This window comes from Hippichthys cyanospilos, chromosome 18 (genome assembly GCF_059441005.1).
Source record: "Hippichthys cyanospilos isolate Australia breed blue-spotted pipefish chromosome 18, RoL_Hcya_1.0, whole genome shotgun sequence".
In the NCBI taxonomy this organism is placed as follows: Eukaryota; Metazoa; Chordata; class Actinopteri; order Syngnathiformes; family Syngnathidae; genus Hippichthys; species Hippichthys cyanospilos.
In genome coordinates this window covers 16,010,792-16,026,504 of record NC_142386.1, presented here as the reverse complement: position 1 = coordinate 16,026,504, position 15,713 = coordinate 16,010,792, and the positions used below count along the sequence as shown (strand labels likewise).

General features: G+C 42.8%; 1 protein-coding gene across 4 annotated transcripts in view; it reads right to left on the bottom strand.

The window, feature by feature from the left end:
• Positions 1-7,691: 7,691 nt before the first annotated feature.
• chrdl2 (chordin-like 2) overlaps positions 7,692-15,713 on the bottom strand; it is a 51,786-nt gene continuing 43,764 nt past the window's right edge. For 3 of the 4 annotated variants that reach the window (XM_088440255.1, XM_088440259.1, XM_088440258.1), the window contains 5 exons: positions 8,839-8,992; positions 8,532-8,720; positions 8,282-8,455; positions 8,107-8,199; positions 7,692-8,025 (listed from right to left, as the gene is read on the bottom strand). In XM_088440255.1, the coding sequence (XP_088296381.1) occupies positions 7,898-8,025; positions 8,107-8,199; positions 8,282-8,455; positions 8,532-8,720; positions 8,839-8,992 (738 nt within the window). In that variant the 3' untranslated portion in view covers positions 7,692-7,897. Of the gene's footprint in view, positions 8,026-8,086; positions 8,200-8,281; positions 8,456-8,531; positions 8,721-8,838; positions 8,993-15,713 lie in introns of all 4 variants that reach the window. The other variant, XM_088440257.1, reaches the window with a different exon arrangement.

Genomic DNA, 15,713 nt, shown 5'->3' with positions numbered 1-15,713 from the left:
TCACTCAGGGGATTACCAGTTCGACCGCAGAAGATTAGATTTGTTAAGAAATATGATTTCGCTTTCCACAGTGGATTCACCAGCTTTTCGACACCTTGTCAGCAAGATCACTGTCTCAACTAGAAATAATGACAAGGTAACCTAATGCAACTTTTCACTGTACAATCGCTATTAATATTCTAAAAATCAATTCAAGATGAAGCATACAAAACACATGTAAACTTTAACATGAGTTTTGTATGTACACAAGATGGACATACAACCATTACTTTCAGTTCGTCAGAGATAAAAGACAAGAAAAATATAATCGTTAGGTGCACTTTGTGCGCGACACCTAAAAAGCTGTCCACTTCAGCAAGATCCTTGTCGCAATATGCAATCAATTCAGACCCCAGCCTTTAGATAGGGCACCTGAAATAGCAAGCTTGTCTTAATCTTACCACTTCCACAGCAGCGGTGATCCAGCTAATTAAGACAAAACAATAATTTTATTGAATCAGGGGATAAAGCTGGAAAACTTTCAGCTAGTCATGCTCGAGCCAAAGCAACCTAAAGACTTATGACAGGTGTGAAAACCGAAAGTGGAGAAATTGTGTCAGATCCAGATGGAATTAATGAAGCTTTTGTACAATTTTATTTGGACCTGTATGCCTTGAGATTGCCACTTGCATGAGATGCTTCAAAACATTCATTTCCCTCAGATAGAAGAGACATCGGCCAAGGACTTGGGCAGACCTATTACAGCAATTGAGGTGCAGGAAGCTATTAAATCTCTTAGCACGGGCAAATCACCTGGCCCAGGCGGCTAATCAGCTGAATAGTAAAAAGCCAACACAGACCTCTTAGCGCCAATGATGGAGGCGATGAAGCCTTTTTAAGTAGTCAACAGCTGCCTGAAGCCACAATCTCTTTGATAATGAAAAAAGATAAGGATCCACTGCTATGTGGTAGTTATATATCTATTTCACTTTTGAATGTGGACTTAAAAATCCTCGCCAAAGTTCTGGCACTTCGACTAGAAGCGCATTCTACCTCATATAATTTTCATAGCCCAAACCGGATTCATGACTTGGACGGCATTCTTATCATAACTCTTGGTGTCTTTTGAATATTGTAGGTACAGCAGTTAGCTCAGTGCCTGAAGTGGTTGTGTCTCTATGCGCAGAGAACTTGTTTGACCGTGTTGGATGGAACTTTTTCAATGAAGTGATGGATAGATTTGGGTTGGGTGAGGATTTTGTTCGTTGGGTCAGACTACTGTATTCATCTCTGTCAGCTTCAGCCCGCCCAAACAACACTTTGTCTTCCCCATTCCCACTTGGAAGGGGCACGAGACAGGGCTGGCTTCTCTCACCCTTGCTGTTCGCTATTGCCATTGAGCCACTTGCAATATGACTGTGTTCCGAGTTAAGAGTTCAATGTGTCACAAGGCTAGGCGTTACACACAAGGTTTCTCTATATGCAGATGACCTGCTTTTGTACATTTCAGATCCTTTAAGATCATTCTCGGTACTCCTTAACATACAGTACCAATATGGTAAGTTCTCCAGCTATAATCTGAACCTTCAAAAGAGTGAACTATTACCTCTCAACCCTCGGGCCAGGATATTTCTTCATTAGGGGGTACCTTTTAGATGGATGGGAACAGGGTTTCAATATCTGAGGATCTTTGTCTCTCCCTCTGTGTCTGAAATGGTTAATCAGAACTTTGTTGTGTGTAAGTGTCCTCGGATGTATGAGGTTTGATTGTGGGTGTACAGCGACCAAATGTGTCACCTTGTCTCATGTTAAGGCCCAAGCATGGGATAAAAAGGTGATGGACATGGGTTATATTTGTATTTGAGCCTATTTGTTGGTATCTCCTTGTTCTGTCCATGGTTGAAAATCAAAAAAGAAAACTGGAATAAAAATAGACACAGGGCCACAAAGAGCCCCGAGTCATTGTTTGGACACCACTAGTACATAACATGACAACAACACTGCAAAAGCAGCTGATTTCAAATTGCAATGTAATCCATCACAATTTTGATGTCCCTGAAAGTGGAGGTAAAGATTCCAAAGTTGCTATTGATGGCAAAATGTTATCCTTTTCCAAAGCAGATTGAAAAAGATGTAGCCAATGGTGAAAGTTCTAAGAAACAAGGATGAGCCTGCGCATTCTCTTGCTGCAAAAAGACTAACGCTAAATGAAAACCTGATGTGGTGCAGATGATGGTGAAGACTCACAACTATTTTTATTCGGCAGAATTTCTTCCAGGCCTAAAAACGCTTTGGCTGCACAATGGCCCCATGGTGAAAAGGAATGCCCATATGTTTTTTTTAAAAGGAATTCAAACAGCTGCTTGAATGCGGGAGAACACAGTGAAGAATCTTAATATTTACAAAGATTCCAAAGCAAGACTTGATAGTATCCAGACGGCATACACAAAAGTCAAACTGCTTTGGTCATGCTACACACAAACTATTTGCACGCATGTGTCATATTACAAGTTGGAGAATTATATGTAATTTTTTTTCTGGGGTGTGTTCTCACAAATTAAGGATCCACTGTCAAGACCAAGACGACAACATATGGGAGGGTGCAAAGACACTTGTGTGAAGACAGCCGAACACAAGGAGGCGCTTATGCTGCTGAGAGACAAACTATCTTTTACTATCTTTGCAAGAACCTCTTGTCCTATTGGGGACCATTTTGGTGGGCCCCGCTAGGAGAGTAAAGAATGCCTATATTGTCATTGTATGTCAGGTATACTACATGCATTAGAAATAATTTGTTTGTCTTTTGTCTGGATTTTGGTTGAAATTAGGGTAAGGGTTAGGCAATCAGTTGTGAAGGTTAAGGTCTGTGTTCAGAGCTAGGAAATTCCTTATGCCGATTGGATTGTCCCACTAGTGATGCATCCGGGCATGGTGAGTGAAGACGTGGAGGGTAGTGCACTCAAATGCAGCAAGCCAGAAGCAAGGTGAACCCTAAAAAAACAATAGATCAATAAGAAAGAGGACCAAAAACCAAGGTAGTGGACAAGTAAAGAAAAAAATTCACTCAGAAAACGCCTACAACAGAAATAAATTAGAATCAACGAACTTGGGAGAAAACAAGAACAAAATGGAGAGTGACAACATGACAGTAAGGAAACTGGAGACTAAATACCCACACACCTAACAAGACAACGCAAGACAGCTGGACAGGAAACAATTGGCAGAGGGAGCTGATTGGTCAAAACAGGACAGGTTGACAAGGACAGGTGGACACAATGGCAGTAACAAGAAACTATCAAGGGGAACAGAAACATGAACAAAAACTCACAAAAATAGAAATCAGAAAACCCAGATCGCCCCACAACAACAAAAACAAACAAATCCAAACCGAATATGAAAACTAGCACAGAAAGGAAAACCTGCATGTGTATGTATGTATGTTTAAAAATATAGAGGCAATGTGCAAAGACCCCAAAACTAAGTATGGTTATAGTGGTCAGAAAAATGACGAAAATTACATGAATTCATTTTGAATAATTATACTTTGATTTGCCCCTGACATGAAAAGATGTTAATAGAAACCCTGTCTTAAAAATTCTGTTTATAATGGGAATGGATGGAGAAAGGGTTAGGGAATTTACAAAAACCCACTAACTTCATTCTACATTCAAGCAGAATGCTCAGAATTGGCAAGCAGGTTCTCTTTTTTATTGATGACATTTAAGGAAATCATCAATTTATGCACAACAGCTCAGTGACAAAATAATCCATTCATCCATCCATTTTCTCTACAGCTTTAGCTTCTAGATGACTCAGATTCAATCAGTCAACTGTAAACATGATTCATCCATACATCTATGACTCGAACTTCAATGGGTTTTAAAAAGCAAAAATTAACCCATGTATTAGCTTCCTGGCTGTTACTGTGTTGCCCCCCGTGACTAGTAAGCCGACCCTCATGTGTCAAAGTGCGGCACTATATTTTCCGATGAAAATTCCTGTTTGTGATTAGTCGAGCAAGACAAGTTACAACCACAGCACAGAGGGACATCTGCTTCACAGCAGTCTGAACCATCTGAACGTCCATCCATCCATTTTCTAGAGCCGCTTATCCCCACAGGGGTCGCAGGCTTGCTGGCGCCTATCTCAGCTGGCTTCGGGCAGTAGGCGGGGGACACCCTGAACTGGTTGCCAGAGCCAGTCGCAGGGCACACAGAGACGAACAACCATTCACGCACCCAATCACACCTAAGGACAATTTAGTATGTCCAGTTCACCTGCCTTGCATGTTTTTGGGGTGTGGGTGGAAGCCAGAGTGCCCAGAGAGAACCCATGCGGGCTTGGAGAACATACAAACTCCACACAAGAAGGCCGGAGCCAGGTGGATTTGTCTTGTTTTATATATATATATATATATATATATATATATATATATATATATATATATATATAACATGGACCGCAGCGTTTTTTTCCGGTCAGTGTGTCCGCCCTTTTTTTTTCGCTTTGCTGCAACAAACAAAAATAACTATTCTCGCATGTCACGGAAATGCCGATATGCTATTGGTCGATTAAGGTCACAATCACAGTCTCAGTCACGGAGATGTCGATATGCTATTGGCCGATTAAGGTCAGAGTCACGGTCTCAGTCACAGAGATGCGGATATGCTATTGGCCGGCGTCACGTCAATCACAGAAATGCCGATATGCTATTGGTCGAACGCCCTCATCTAGCCTGATAGCACAAGCTGGTCGGTGTGTTGTGAAGACTTTGCAAACTTTATCTGTTAGACATGGCTTCTATAATTGCAAGTGGCGGTAAAGGAAGAAGTAATAGGATGATTACAATTGAAACGAAGCAGGAGATAATATAAAAAAAAGGATAATAAAAAAAGGAGGCGCACGCATAGTTAACCTTGCCAGTGAGTATGGCCGTAACCGCTCGGCAATCTTCTAAGGGTAAGACTTTCCTTGCCAGGGGACGGACCTCGGTCAACAACAAAATGGAGAGGCTTCTTCTATTATGGATTAAAGAGAAGGAAATCACCGGTGATATGTTCTTGTTTGAGAAAAGTTCTCGTTTAAGAAAATAAATAAATTCTGCGGGTTCGTCTCTGCTCCCCTCTGCCTCCACCCACCACCAGCTCAAGTCACGTCGCCCTAAAGGTAAATGTCATTTTTCCTTTGTATATTTATGTAATTTAATTTAACTGTACAGTAGATTATGTTACTAATTTTTAACATGCGTATAAAGTCGTGATGTTTTTACCTAAGGTTTTTGCACCCGTTGCACACATTCACTAATTAACATTGGTTTGGATGGCCCATCATACGAGCAATTCGAGTTACGAGCAAAGCCGCTGAACGGATTAAGTTCGTAAAACGGGGGCCCACTGTTTATTTATATATATTTATTTATATTGTTTATTTATATATATATATATATATATATATATATATATATATATATATATATATATATATATATATCTATAATAAAAGTCAATTTCATTTAAAATTTATTTTTGCTATATATACATATTTTATATATAAAATCAATCACCATATTTCATTCTTTTTGTGTCATATTATGTTCATTTTGTTTGTTTACGATCCTTCAAGTGTTAATGCTACTAGTTTTATATTCGAGTTTTTAGCCAATCAGAGTTCAGCTAACTTATGTCGCCAGGCTGTGTTAGGGCTGCAAGTTTAATCGAATTCTATTCGCAATCACGATATTGGCTGCCACAATTAATTAAGATGAAACTCTGCAATATTAACATTTAAAAAGCCGCCTACCAGTACATGTCAAGCACTTTGGTCATCCTACCACCAGGTGGCAAACGTAAGGTTAAGACATCATTTAGCTTTAAGAAATACCAAGAGAGCAAATCCTGCAAGAATATCTGCAGCTTGGTTTATGCTTGACGCGCCCAGCAAGTTTGGTACGGCTCCAAGCATCAAAATTACATTTTTTCGGCAACAACGCCACTTTGCGCGATGTCTGCCCTGGCCAGATTTTCTGCAACACATAAGTGAAGGAAATCATATATTAGGTTGTTATTTTTATGTGCTTATTTCTTGTCTAGAATAGTGTGCATTGCTATCCATTTATGCAGTCATAGTTCATCTCGCCCCAGTCCTTAGATAAAGCTGTTGATGCAGGAAAGTGTGAGCTGGGACCTTGGCCCAGCTGTTGGTGGCGGCCAACTGGCTCTCTTTGTTATGCCTTGTAATGTGCAATGCTTTGCTGAATGAATAAAAACCAGGCAGGGACGCTTGAGCGATGAATTAGTCCCGGCAACGCATGAGTTTGTTTGCCAAGCTTTTTCCCTGTGCCATGGCAGAGAAAAGTCAATCTTGGCTGGTCTGAGTTACTCTTTTTGCTGCATAGCAGGTAGGATTTCTCTGACAGCATACCTTCTGGAATTTCTTTACCACGTGGAAGCGCCAGGCAGAAAATATGTCAGACGAACTGTTGCTTATTGGTGGTCGCCGGTGAATACAAGTATATATATATATATATATATATATATATATATATATATATATATATATATATATATATATATATATATATATATCCCCTCCGTGAGCCGTCACCTTATCGTGGTGGAGGGGTTTGCGTGTTCCAGTGATCCTAGGAGCCAAGTTGTCAGGGGCCCCTGCTAGGGTCACCCATGACAAACAGGTCCTGGGTGAGGTTCCAGACTAAACACGGCTCATAGACCCCATATGATGAACAAAATAAATGGATTTGTGTTTCCCTCGCCCGGACGCGGGTCACCAGGGCCGCCATCTGGAGCCAGGCCTGGAGGTGGTGCTCCTTGGTGAGTGCCTGATGGCACCCATGCGGCCCAGTCAGGCTCAGTCCGAAGGGATGACGTGGGTTCCCCCTCTCATGGGCTCACCACCTGTGGGAGGGGCCATAGAGGTCGGGTGCAAAGGGACCTGGGCGGCAGCCAAAGGCGAGGACCTTGGCGCATCGATCCCCGGCTACAGAAGCTAGCTCTTGGGACATGGAATGTCACCTCTTTGGTGGGGAAGGAGCCTGAGCTGGTGTGCGAGGCTAAGAAGTTCCAAAAAGATATAATCGGACTCGCCTCCACACACACCTTGGGCTCTGGTACCAGTCCTCTTGGGAGGGGTTGGACTCTTTTCCACTCTGGAGTTGCCCGCAGTGAGAGACGCAGAGCAGGTGTGGGCATTCTTGTTGCCCCCCCAGCTCAGCGCCTGTACATTGGGGTTTACCCCAGTAAAAAAAAGGGTAGCCTCGCTCCGCCTTTGGGTGGGGGGACGGGTCCTGACTGTTGTTTGTGCCTATGCACCAAACAGCAATTCAGAGTACCCACCCTTTGGAGTCCTTGGAGGGTGTGTTGGAGAGCATTCCCTCCGGGGACTCCCTCGTTCTGCTGGGGGACTTCAATGCTTACGTGGGCAATGACAGTGAGACCTGGAGGGGTGTGACTGGGAGGAACGGCCTCCCAATCTGAACCAGAGTGGTGCTTTGTTATTAGACTGCTGTGCTCGTCATGGATTGTCCATAACGAACACCATGTTCAAACATAGGGGTGTCCCTATGTGCACCAAGACACCCTAGGCCGCAATTTGATGATTGACTTTGTGGTTTTCTCTCTTAGTATATGATCATTAATCCATGACTAATAGGCCTCGTTAAAGACTTTTTTTTAGTATATTTTAATTTAGCAGTTTAGAGCAGTCTACTTCCAACAACATCGTACACCATGCGAGAAAATGATTATTTGCAATAAATATGCATTTAAAAAATTACAATTGTACATACCGACTATCTTTTGGCCTTATATCCGGGAACAACATATGCTCTCCGTGCAGTTAAAGTATGTTTAATACTGTTTTCGAAAGTGTTCAGTCACAATCCAAGAGCAACAAAAGCGAGTTAGGGCGAGCACACCCTTTCAACCCGCTCGGGATCGAGGAAGGTCATCATCTCTCGAATGCCATCTTCACAGAGGCTTGCGGCTTGATCCAGTTTGCCCCCTCCCTCTTTGAATTTGCCCCACATCTCTGGAAAAAAAAAACAATAGCAGTCAGTAACAACATCAAAGCGTAAAGACAAAGTACTTACAGAAACACACAGCAAGACACCTTCATCAACTGATGTCAGCAAAGTATAATTTTCTGGATGATCCCGAATATCTTTCCTTTGAACACCTCCAATTTCCATCAGTTGTAAAATACCTGTATGAAAGACAGTCCTTTTCATCCTAGCGATAGTTTGAGGGAGAAAAAATGCCAACATACTGTATGAGATGCAACATACCATCTAGCATCTTCCACACTTGCACCTCCACTTCAACAGTATTTGCTCTTTCAATCGCTATTATCCGAACTGTGCTGGGGGAATCCACTTCGAAAGTTGATTCCACTTTGTACACCAAAAGTTTTCTTTTATAACTCGAGTAACACTGAGTATGATTACTTGCAGCTTTATGCTCTAGTTGGAAAAAGAGGTAGAGAGTGTGGACGAGTTTAAACAGCTCCTAGAAGATTGTGGGCCACCTTTGGCTAACCTGGACACGTTTTGCAGCACTTTCCGGGAGACTTGACTGGATGTTGGCACGCATACTCGCTGGGACATGTGATGCGTTGACACTCCTGCAGCCCATCACTGCAGGAGCACATGATGCATTCCAGGACCTTCCCCAAAACCGGGTGCCACATGTCACCATGGGAGTATGTCTTCCCATTGTATAAACAAGCTGATGAGACAGATCGAAAAAATAATGGGAATGGCTGGGGTATGCCAAAGAAAAAAAATATGATAGAAAAAAGGTTTCTTTGAGAGATTCATTTTAGCAAAACAACCTAGCGTCAGACCTTTCTGATGCTTCCTCTGCAATAGAATCTTCACAGTGGTCTCGGACGCCTCTCTGAGGTTAAGTTTATTGAGGCTCAGATGTCTGTGAGAAGTCCTGGCTCGCAAGGACCTTCCTTCAGCCAACTCCCCTGAACACTGGTCCACTGAATGTCTCTTTGAATAATACACATACGGGACATGAACTTAAGAAACACAAATATTTTATAATGAAAATCACATAAACAAGTGCTGGCAAGCGATTTTTTTTTAATGGGAGACTGAGATCTAAAATGAATTGATCGAATTCATCTAAAGATTTCTATGAAAAACGCTCACCCAGAGTTTTGATTTTTTTTTTTTTTTTTAATTTAGAACCAGTTGTAATTATTTAGCTAGTGTTGAATTAGAGACTAGTTCTAAGAGTTAGTTTCGCCAATGAGAAGGTGTGCTGCTGCTTTCTTTTGTCATTTGGGTACAGGCCAATAAATGGGAAAGATTTGGTGTAAAAAGGCAAATTTTCCATGGCAGCAACAAAAGGTCACGGCCATGGCAACCCAGCGAAAAGCAATGCCAAAGACAGTGAAGAGGAGTCGGTTCATTTGTCATGCTATTTTTTTTTTTTTTGAAGAATGAAATGCAGAATTTATGTACAGTTTATGGACTTCACAAATTGGGACAGAAACAATATTAACGAGATTTCGACATCAGGTCTTTGACATATAATTTCTGGGTACAATGAACAAAAAGTGCAAAAAATGAAAATAGAAAAGTTTACTAAGTGGCTCGTATTTGCAAGTTAATAATTGCCAAATACAGAGGAGCCTCAGTTTACAACGCTCCTGCCTTACGTTTCTTTCATCTTACGTTTACTGTGACGTTTTTTGGTCCCCCACTTTATGACATTTTTTCACCTTTTGACGTAAGAAAAAAACAAAATAAATAAATTCTCAAACATGGTCAGTGCGTGTGCTGCCAGGCGCATGCCAGGCATATGTCACTACACGCGTCACTGCTTACGTCACTTTATTAAAACTTGAATTGGTTAGCCTTGGGTCCCTAGATTGCTAGTATTGCTAAAGAGAGAAGTAAGATGATGATTAGGATGGAAACTAAGCTGGAGATAATCAAGAAATACGATGACGGCTAGGCTAGGCTACCCTCGGTAGGGAATCGTCAGGTCACCAGCTGATTATGTTTTTGTTTTTGACTTTGGAGGCAGTATGCTCTTCTTGATGAAGGGATGGAGTCACCAGTCACGCAGCTGGCACCCATATGTCATCTGCAGGCTTCTTAAGCGTGGCCCGGGCAGCAGAACGATGTTGGGCTATTTCTCGCCATTCTGAGTTCTTGCAAGTCCCGTATCTCCTTGCGCTAACACACTTATTCGCGCTTCATTTGTACTTTCTTATTCCGAGATTCTTCCTAGTTGTATTCCCGTTGCTACTTTTACGCAGTTGTCGTTCTGTCATCCCCATCCCCATCGCTTTTGGTTGCACTTTTGCCTAACCATTTTTTGTGAAAATCCTGTAGCAGCCGATTTTGAGCCGCACTTTTATTTGGAACTTTGGCATCTTTTGGTTGTACTGTTCAACCTGTGTTTTTGTATTAATTGTTTCACCGAAACAATACCGAAGTTAAACCTTCCGTGGGTGAAGCGTTTGCTTGGGGTCCCCACTCGTTCGGGTTCCGAGGTCTATTCCTGACAGAATAGTCGAGCGAGCGTTTACGCACGGCTCTTCTGAACCAGCGACGGCTCATGGGCCAGCATGAGCAATCCCTTCGAGAGCTTCTGAGTGTGGTGTCAACATTAGCCACCAAGGTGGAAGATCTTCCCACACGGATCAATGCCGCGGGAGGAGGAGCTATGCTGAGATCTGACTTGGATAGCGACCCGAGAACCCGCATCCTTCACGTTTACCGGGGCGAGCTGGGCATGTGCGAACAGTTTATCCACCAGTGCTCGCTAGTCTTTGATCTGCAGCCTCTCACCTATTGGAATGATCAAGCGAGGATAGCGTTCGTCATAGGCCTCCTCACAGACAAAGCAGCTGCCTGGGCCATGGCGATGAGTTACTCTAATCCAAATATTTGCAACAATCTTTCGGTATTTCTGCAAGAACTCAGGCATGTCTTCGAACATCTGCTACAGGGACACAAGGCAGACGACTGGCTACTCGTGATCACGCAAGGGAGCTGATCAGCGGTGGAATATTCCATGAATTTCCGCATCCTGACTGTGGAGAGCGGTTATAAAGAGCTCGCTTTGTGCAGGATTTTTCGTCGAGGCTTGAACCACAGGATCAAGGACGAATACTCCCGACAACAAATTGCACCCCTGCTCATTCTTTTCTCGCTGTCTCTCTGCCGCAGAAATGAATTACAATGTGGGTAATTAGGAGCTGTTGGCCATCGTCCTTGCACTGGAGTGGAGGCATTGGCATCAAGGACTCCTTCACCATTTACACCGATCACAAGAACCTCACCCACCTGTGCTCTGCAAGTCGACTTAATCCTAGACAAGCCAGATGGGGTTTGTTTCTAACCAGATTCAAACTATATCATTACTTTCCGACCAGGGTGCAAGAACAGCAAAACCGATGCCCTCTGCCAAGTGTTTGAGGAGGACTACAAACAGGACAAGACAGAGACCATAGTTGCAGGAGATTGAGTGGTAGGAGCCCCGTGTGTGCAAGAGGCAAGAGCTCGCATCAGCCACCTGCGGGTTTTCTATGACCCTTGCGGATACCTTCCAGACCTTGGTTGCATATCGTGCTGGATTTCATACCGGACTCCCAATTTCCTGCGGCAAGTTGGTGGTGCTGACTATAGATGATAGCTTCTCAAAAATGGCCCACTTTGTTGTGCTCAACGAAGTGCCATCAGCCCTCGAAACCACCCATCTCCTCATTTTACACAGGTTCAGACTCCACGGCATCCCCACAGACATTGTGTTGGATCGCGGCCCCCAATTCGTCTCGAGGGTATGGAGGGCTTTTGAGCGTGCCCTGGGAGCCTCGTTTAGTTTGTTGTCTGAGTACCATCCCCAGACCAATGGCCAAATAGAGAGGACCAACCAGGCCCTTGAGGCCGTTCTATGGTGCGTTTGCCTGCAGAATCTGTCATCTTGGGCTCTACATCTTCCCTGGGTGGAGTACGCCCAAAACACCCTGGTCTCATCTGCGACAGGCAAGTCACCCTTCCATATTGTCTTTGGTTATCAGCCACCCATTTTTTCCTCCCAAGAAAGAGAGGTTTTTGTTCCATCCATCCAAGATAACCTACAGCGCTCCCAGAAAGTGTGGAGGGATATGAGGGCGGCCCTGGCCCGGACCGAGGAACGTAATTGCAGACTGGTAGACTAGCGAGGGTCTCCAGCACCTGAATATCGTCAAGGCCAAGAGGTATGCCTGTCCACTAGGGACTTTCATCTTGCAAGATCAGTGAAAAAACTGGACCCTAAGTACATTGGGCCCTTCAGAGTGGAGGCTGTCATCAAACTCACGGCGGTCAAGCTTGCATTACCATCATCCATGAAGATCCACCCTGTGTTCCACGTTTCACTTCTCACACCTGTCCTCTCTAGCTCCCTGTCCCCCCCAGCAGTGCCTTTTTTGTGTAAATCCTGTCGCAGACGAATGTGAGCCGCACTTTTATTCGGAAATTTGCACCTTTTGGTTGTACTTTTCTACCTGTGTTTTTGTATTCATTGTTTCATGCGGTGCGTGCACCTTTTGCGATTAAATACCGAAGTTGAACCTTCCCCGAGTGAAGCGTCTGCTTGGGGTCCCCACCCGTTTGGGTTCCGAGGTCTATTCCTGAAAAGAATATGGCCAATACAAACTCGTCACGATGCTCAAAGGTAAATAAATCCTTAATATAATTTTTATTTATTGTTATTTAATTGTATACATGTACTGTATATTATATATAAGTATCACTTACTATACTATTACCTTAGCAATTTTTAATATGTATATGCCATTTTTATGTTTTTAACTGGGGTACATGCATTAGTGAATTACCATAGGTTTCTATCGCCCGCCATACGATAATTTCGCCTTACCATCCCAACCCCGGAACGGATTAATTTTGTATGGCGGGGGTTCACTGTAATTAGAAATACTCATTAAAACTCTGCATTATTTATTTTGACACCAGTTCGCCTTCTTATTTTTGTCCTTTTTTTTAATACATGTGTCAGAAAATGCTCCAGTTTGCCAATTTGTTGCCTTTTTTTCTGGAACAATATACGTTTCAAAATGTGGTATTTGTCAATAATATTATAGGTTCTAATTGGTTAAAACAGTGCAACAAACTACAAAAAAAATTCTCATTAAATTTGATAATGACAGTATGTAAGATTTAGACCGTTTTTCATTAAAAATGAATACATCAAAGTATTATAAATTTCAAAAACTTGCATATAAATGTGTTCTTAACGATCAACAGTGTGTTTTAAATATAATCGTCTAGTTGTCATTAGATTATATTAGATGGGGCGTGGCACTCCTTTGGAGGTCGCCATGTCTGTTATAGATACAGACAGCAGGAGGAGGAGTGTGTATTGCTGCATTTACCGTAATGCCCCTAAAGCTGCCACAGGCGCATGCGAAAAATTACACATACTTACTTTAAATAACTGGAGTAAATGTACATACACAAAAATGTTAGTTGCAAAAATAGATTTCAAACTATTTTAAAACAACTGCACTTGTTGTGTTTGCCTAGGCCTAATGGTGTCCATGCTCCAGGCTTTTAAATGTGTCCAGGGTTTTTAAAACATTTTTCTTGACCGCAGCAGCCGTGAACCGACTTCACACTCTTTAGGCCACCACCTACCATAATGCATGTCATATTGAAGCAAAGCTGCACTCTACTTTCAAAGTCAAAGTCAAGTTTATTGTCAATTTCTTCACATGTGCTTAACATACAAAGGAATCGAAATTGCGTTTCTCACTATCCTCTGCGTTTTACATGTACAACAACAAAGTGCAGGTGCGCAAGATGACACAATCTTAAAAACTAGATTCTTATCCATAGTAATGTAATGTGCAGTATGTTAGATCTACTTTGCCTAGTGTTGCTAAACTAATAACTAAAACTAAAAACTAAATGCAAAAACCAGGTATGGCAAGAGTACCCCAAGACAAGACATAAGTAGCAGCATGCCTTTAGGATTCAGCGGAGAGAGAATGCTAGCGCAAAGCATTCGGGAATTACAATTTGAAAAAACATGCTTAATTTCCTGTCTGCTCCCTCGGCAACGCATGAGAAACTGACAGCTACTTTCAGTATTGTTTTACTAGCGCAAGCGGTTCATGAGTCATGGTAATTTGAAGAACAAGCGTATTTTCTAGTGTCACTCTTTACTTCAATTTATGGCTCCCGGCAGAAACTAGACAAGTGGGAGGCAATGTCCGTGCATATAGACGCAAATGCTGAAACTAATGTTGCAACAATAAAACAATTTGAAGTTTCAATGCTTTATTTTTTTTTTTGACACAGCTGAATATGAATTTGTCGAAAAGCCCGAAAAGTCATCATCACTATCTGACACGCCAAATATCTCCTCCCATTTAAATCCCAGATGTCCCCTCTTTCCTGCTCGTCATTTGCGCAAACATCCTCTTTACTCTTCCATGGGTAGTCATCTTCGAACTCGTCCAATTGGTTTGAAATGGAGGTCTCCCGAAATGCTTTGCTGAAGCCTTCTTTATCCAAGTGACGACTGTGGCAAGATCAGAGCGTGGATCGTGTGCTTTTTGCTGCGTTTCTCCCCCCACCTGTAAACATCCACAAGTACCATGCCACTGCTTTTGCATTTTTGTCTTGAATGGACAAGTCAAGCTGTCTTTTTCTTTTCGTAATGGGTCAAAGTCTGTTGAAAATATGATCCACGCAGCTTCGTTATTGACAACAAAGAAGCAACAAGGTGGCACTTGACAAAAGTACATTTGAAAATGCAAATGCACTAAAACAGATGCATATTATTGTCAAGTTCATTTGGTTCGTGGTTGTGGGTTTATTTGGGGGGATTCTGTTCTCTTCTGTTTGCGTAGTTCCTGTTTTGGCTCCTCCTGTTTCACCCCACGTTAGTTGGATTTGGTCCACCTGTCTGCGTTTACTTGCCCCTCATGTGTCCACCAATCCGCTTCGCCTGCCTATTGTTTCCTTCGCAGCTGTTGCATGTCTGACTAATTAGTATGTGTGTATTTAAGCCCAATTTTTGTTACAGCTCGCTGTTGGATCATAGTCGCAAGTCATCAGTCTCATGTCACCAGTCCAGTGCCGTTTGTCTGTGTCTTCCCGTTCCAACCTGTCAGTCAGTGTTTTTCCAGTTTCACCTGCCTGCCCGTATTTTTGGAGTTTCTTTGCTGTGCTGTTTTCCCCGCTTTTTGTTCCTGCCTGCCCTAAATCATGAATTTCAACTGGCACTTGCTATTTCTGAGCCTTTCTGCACTTGGGTCCACTATGCCCCGCAATCACGCCAGCGTTTATCCCCGCCTTGTGCCTTCCCAAGCTCCCTTACCCCACTATTCTGCCTCTGCACATTTTCCACGAAACCAACTTTTCAGATTAAGAGGATTATTCACCTTCCGTTCATTTACCTGAGCACCCCCTCTCTCCTATTCGTCTTCCTAACTACACTATAGATTCAGATGTTTTCCGATTTAGAGGATTGCCCCCCATTTGTCACGTTCCATTCCAGTTCCAGTCCAGATTTTGTTTATCTGCGCCCTTTTCCCCCCGACACTTTTGATCCAGAGACTGACATCCTGTTTTCTAGCCCTTGTCCTTCTTTCTTCGGTTCTGAGTTTTATTCTGATTTTGTTTTTGTCAGCTCTTGGTCCTCGTCTAGCCCGTCCATGTCCAGTTCTTCCTTGGAAGATTCCAA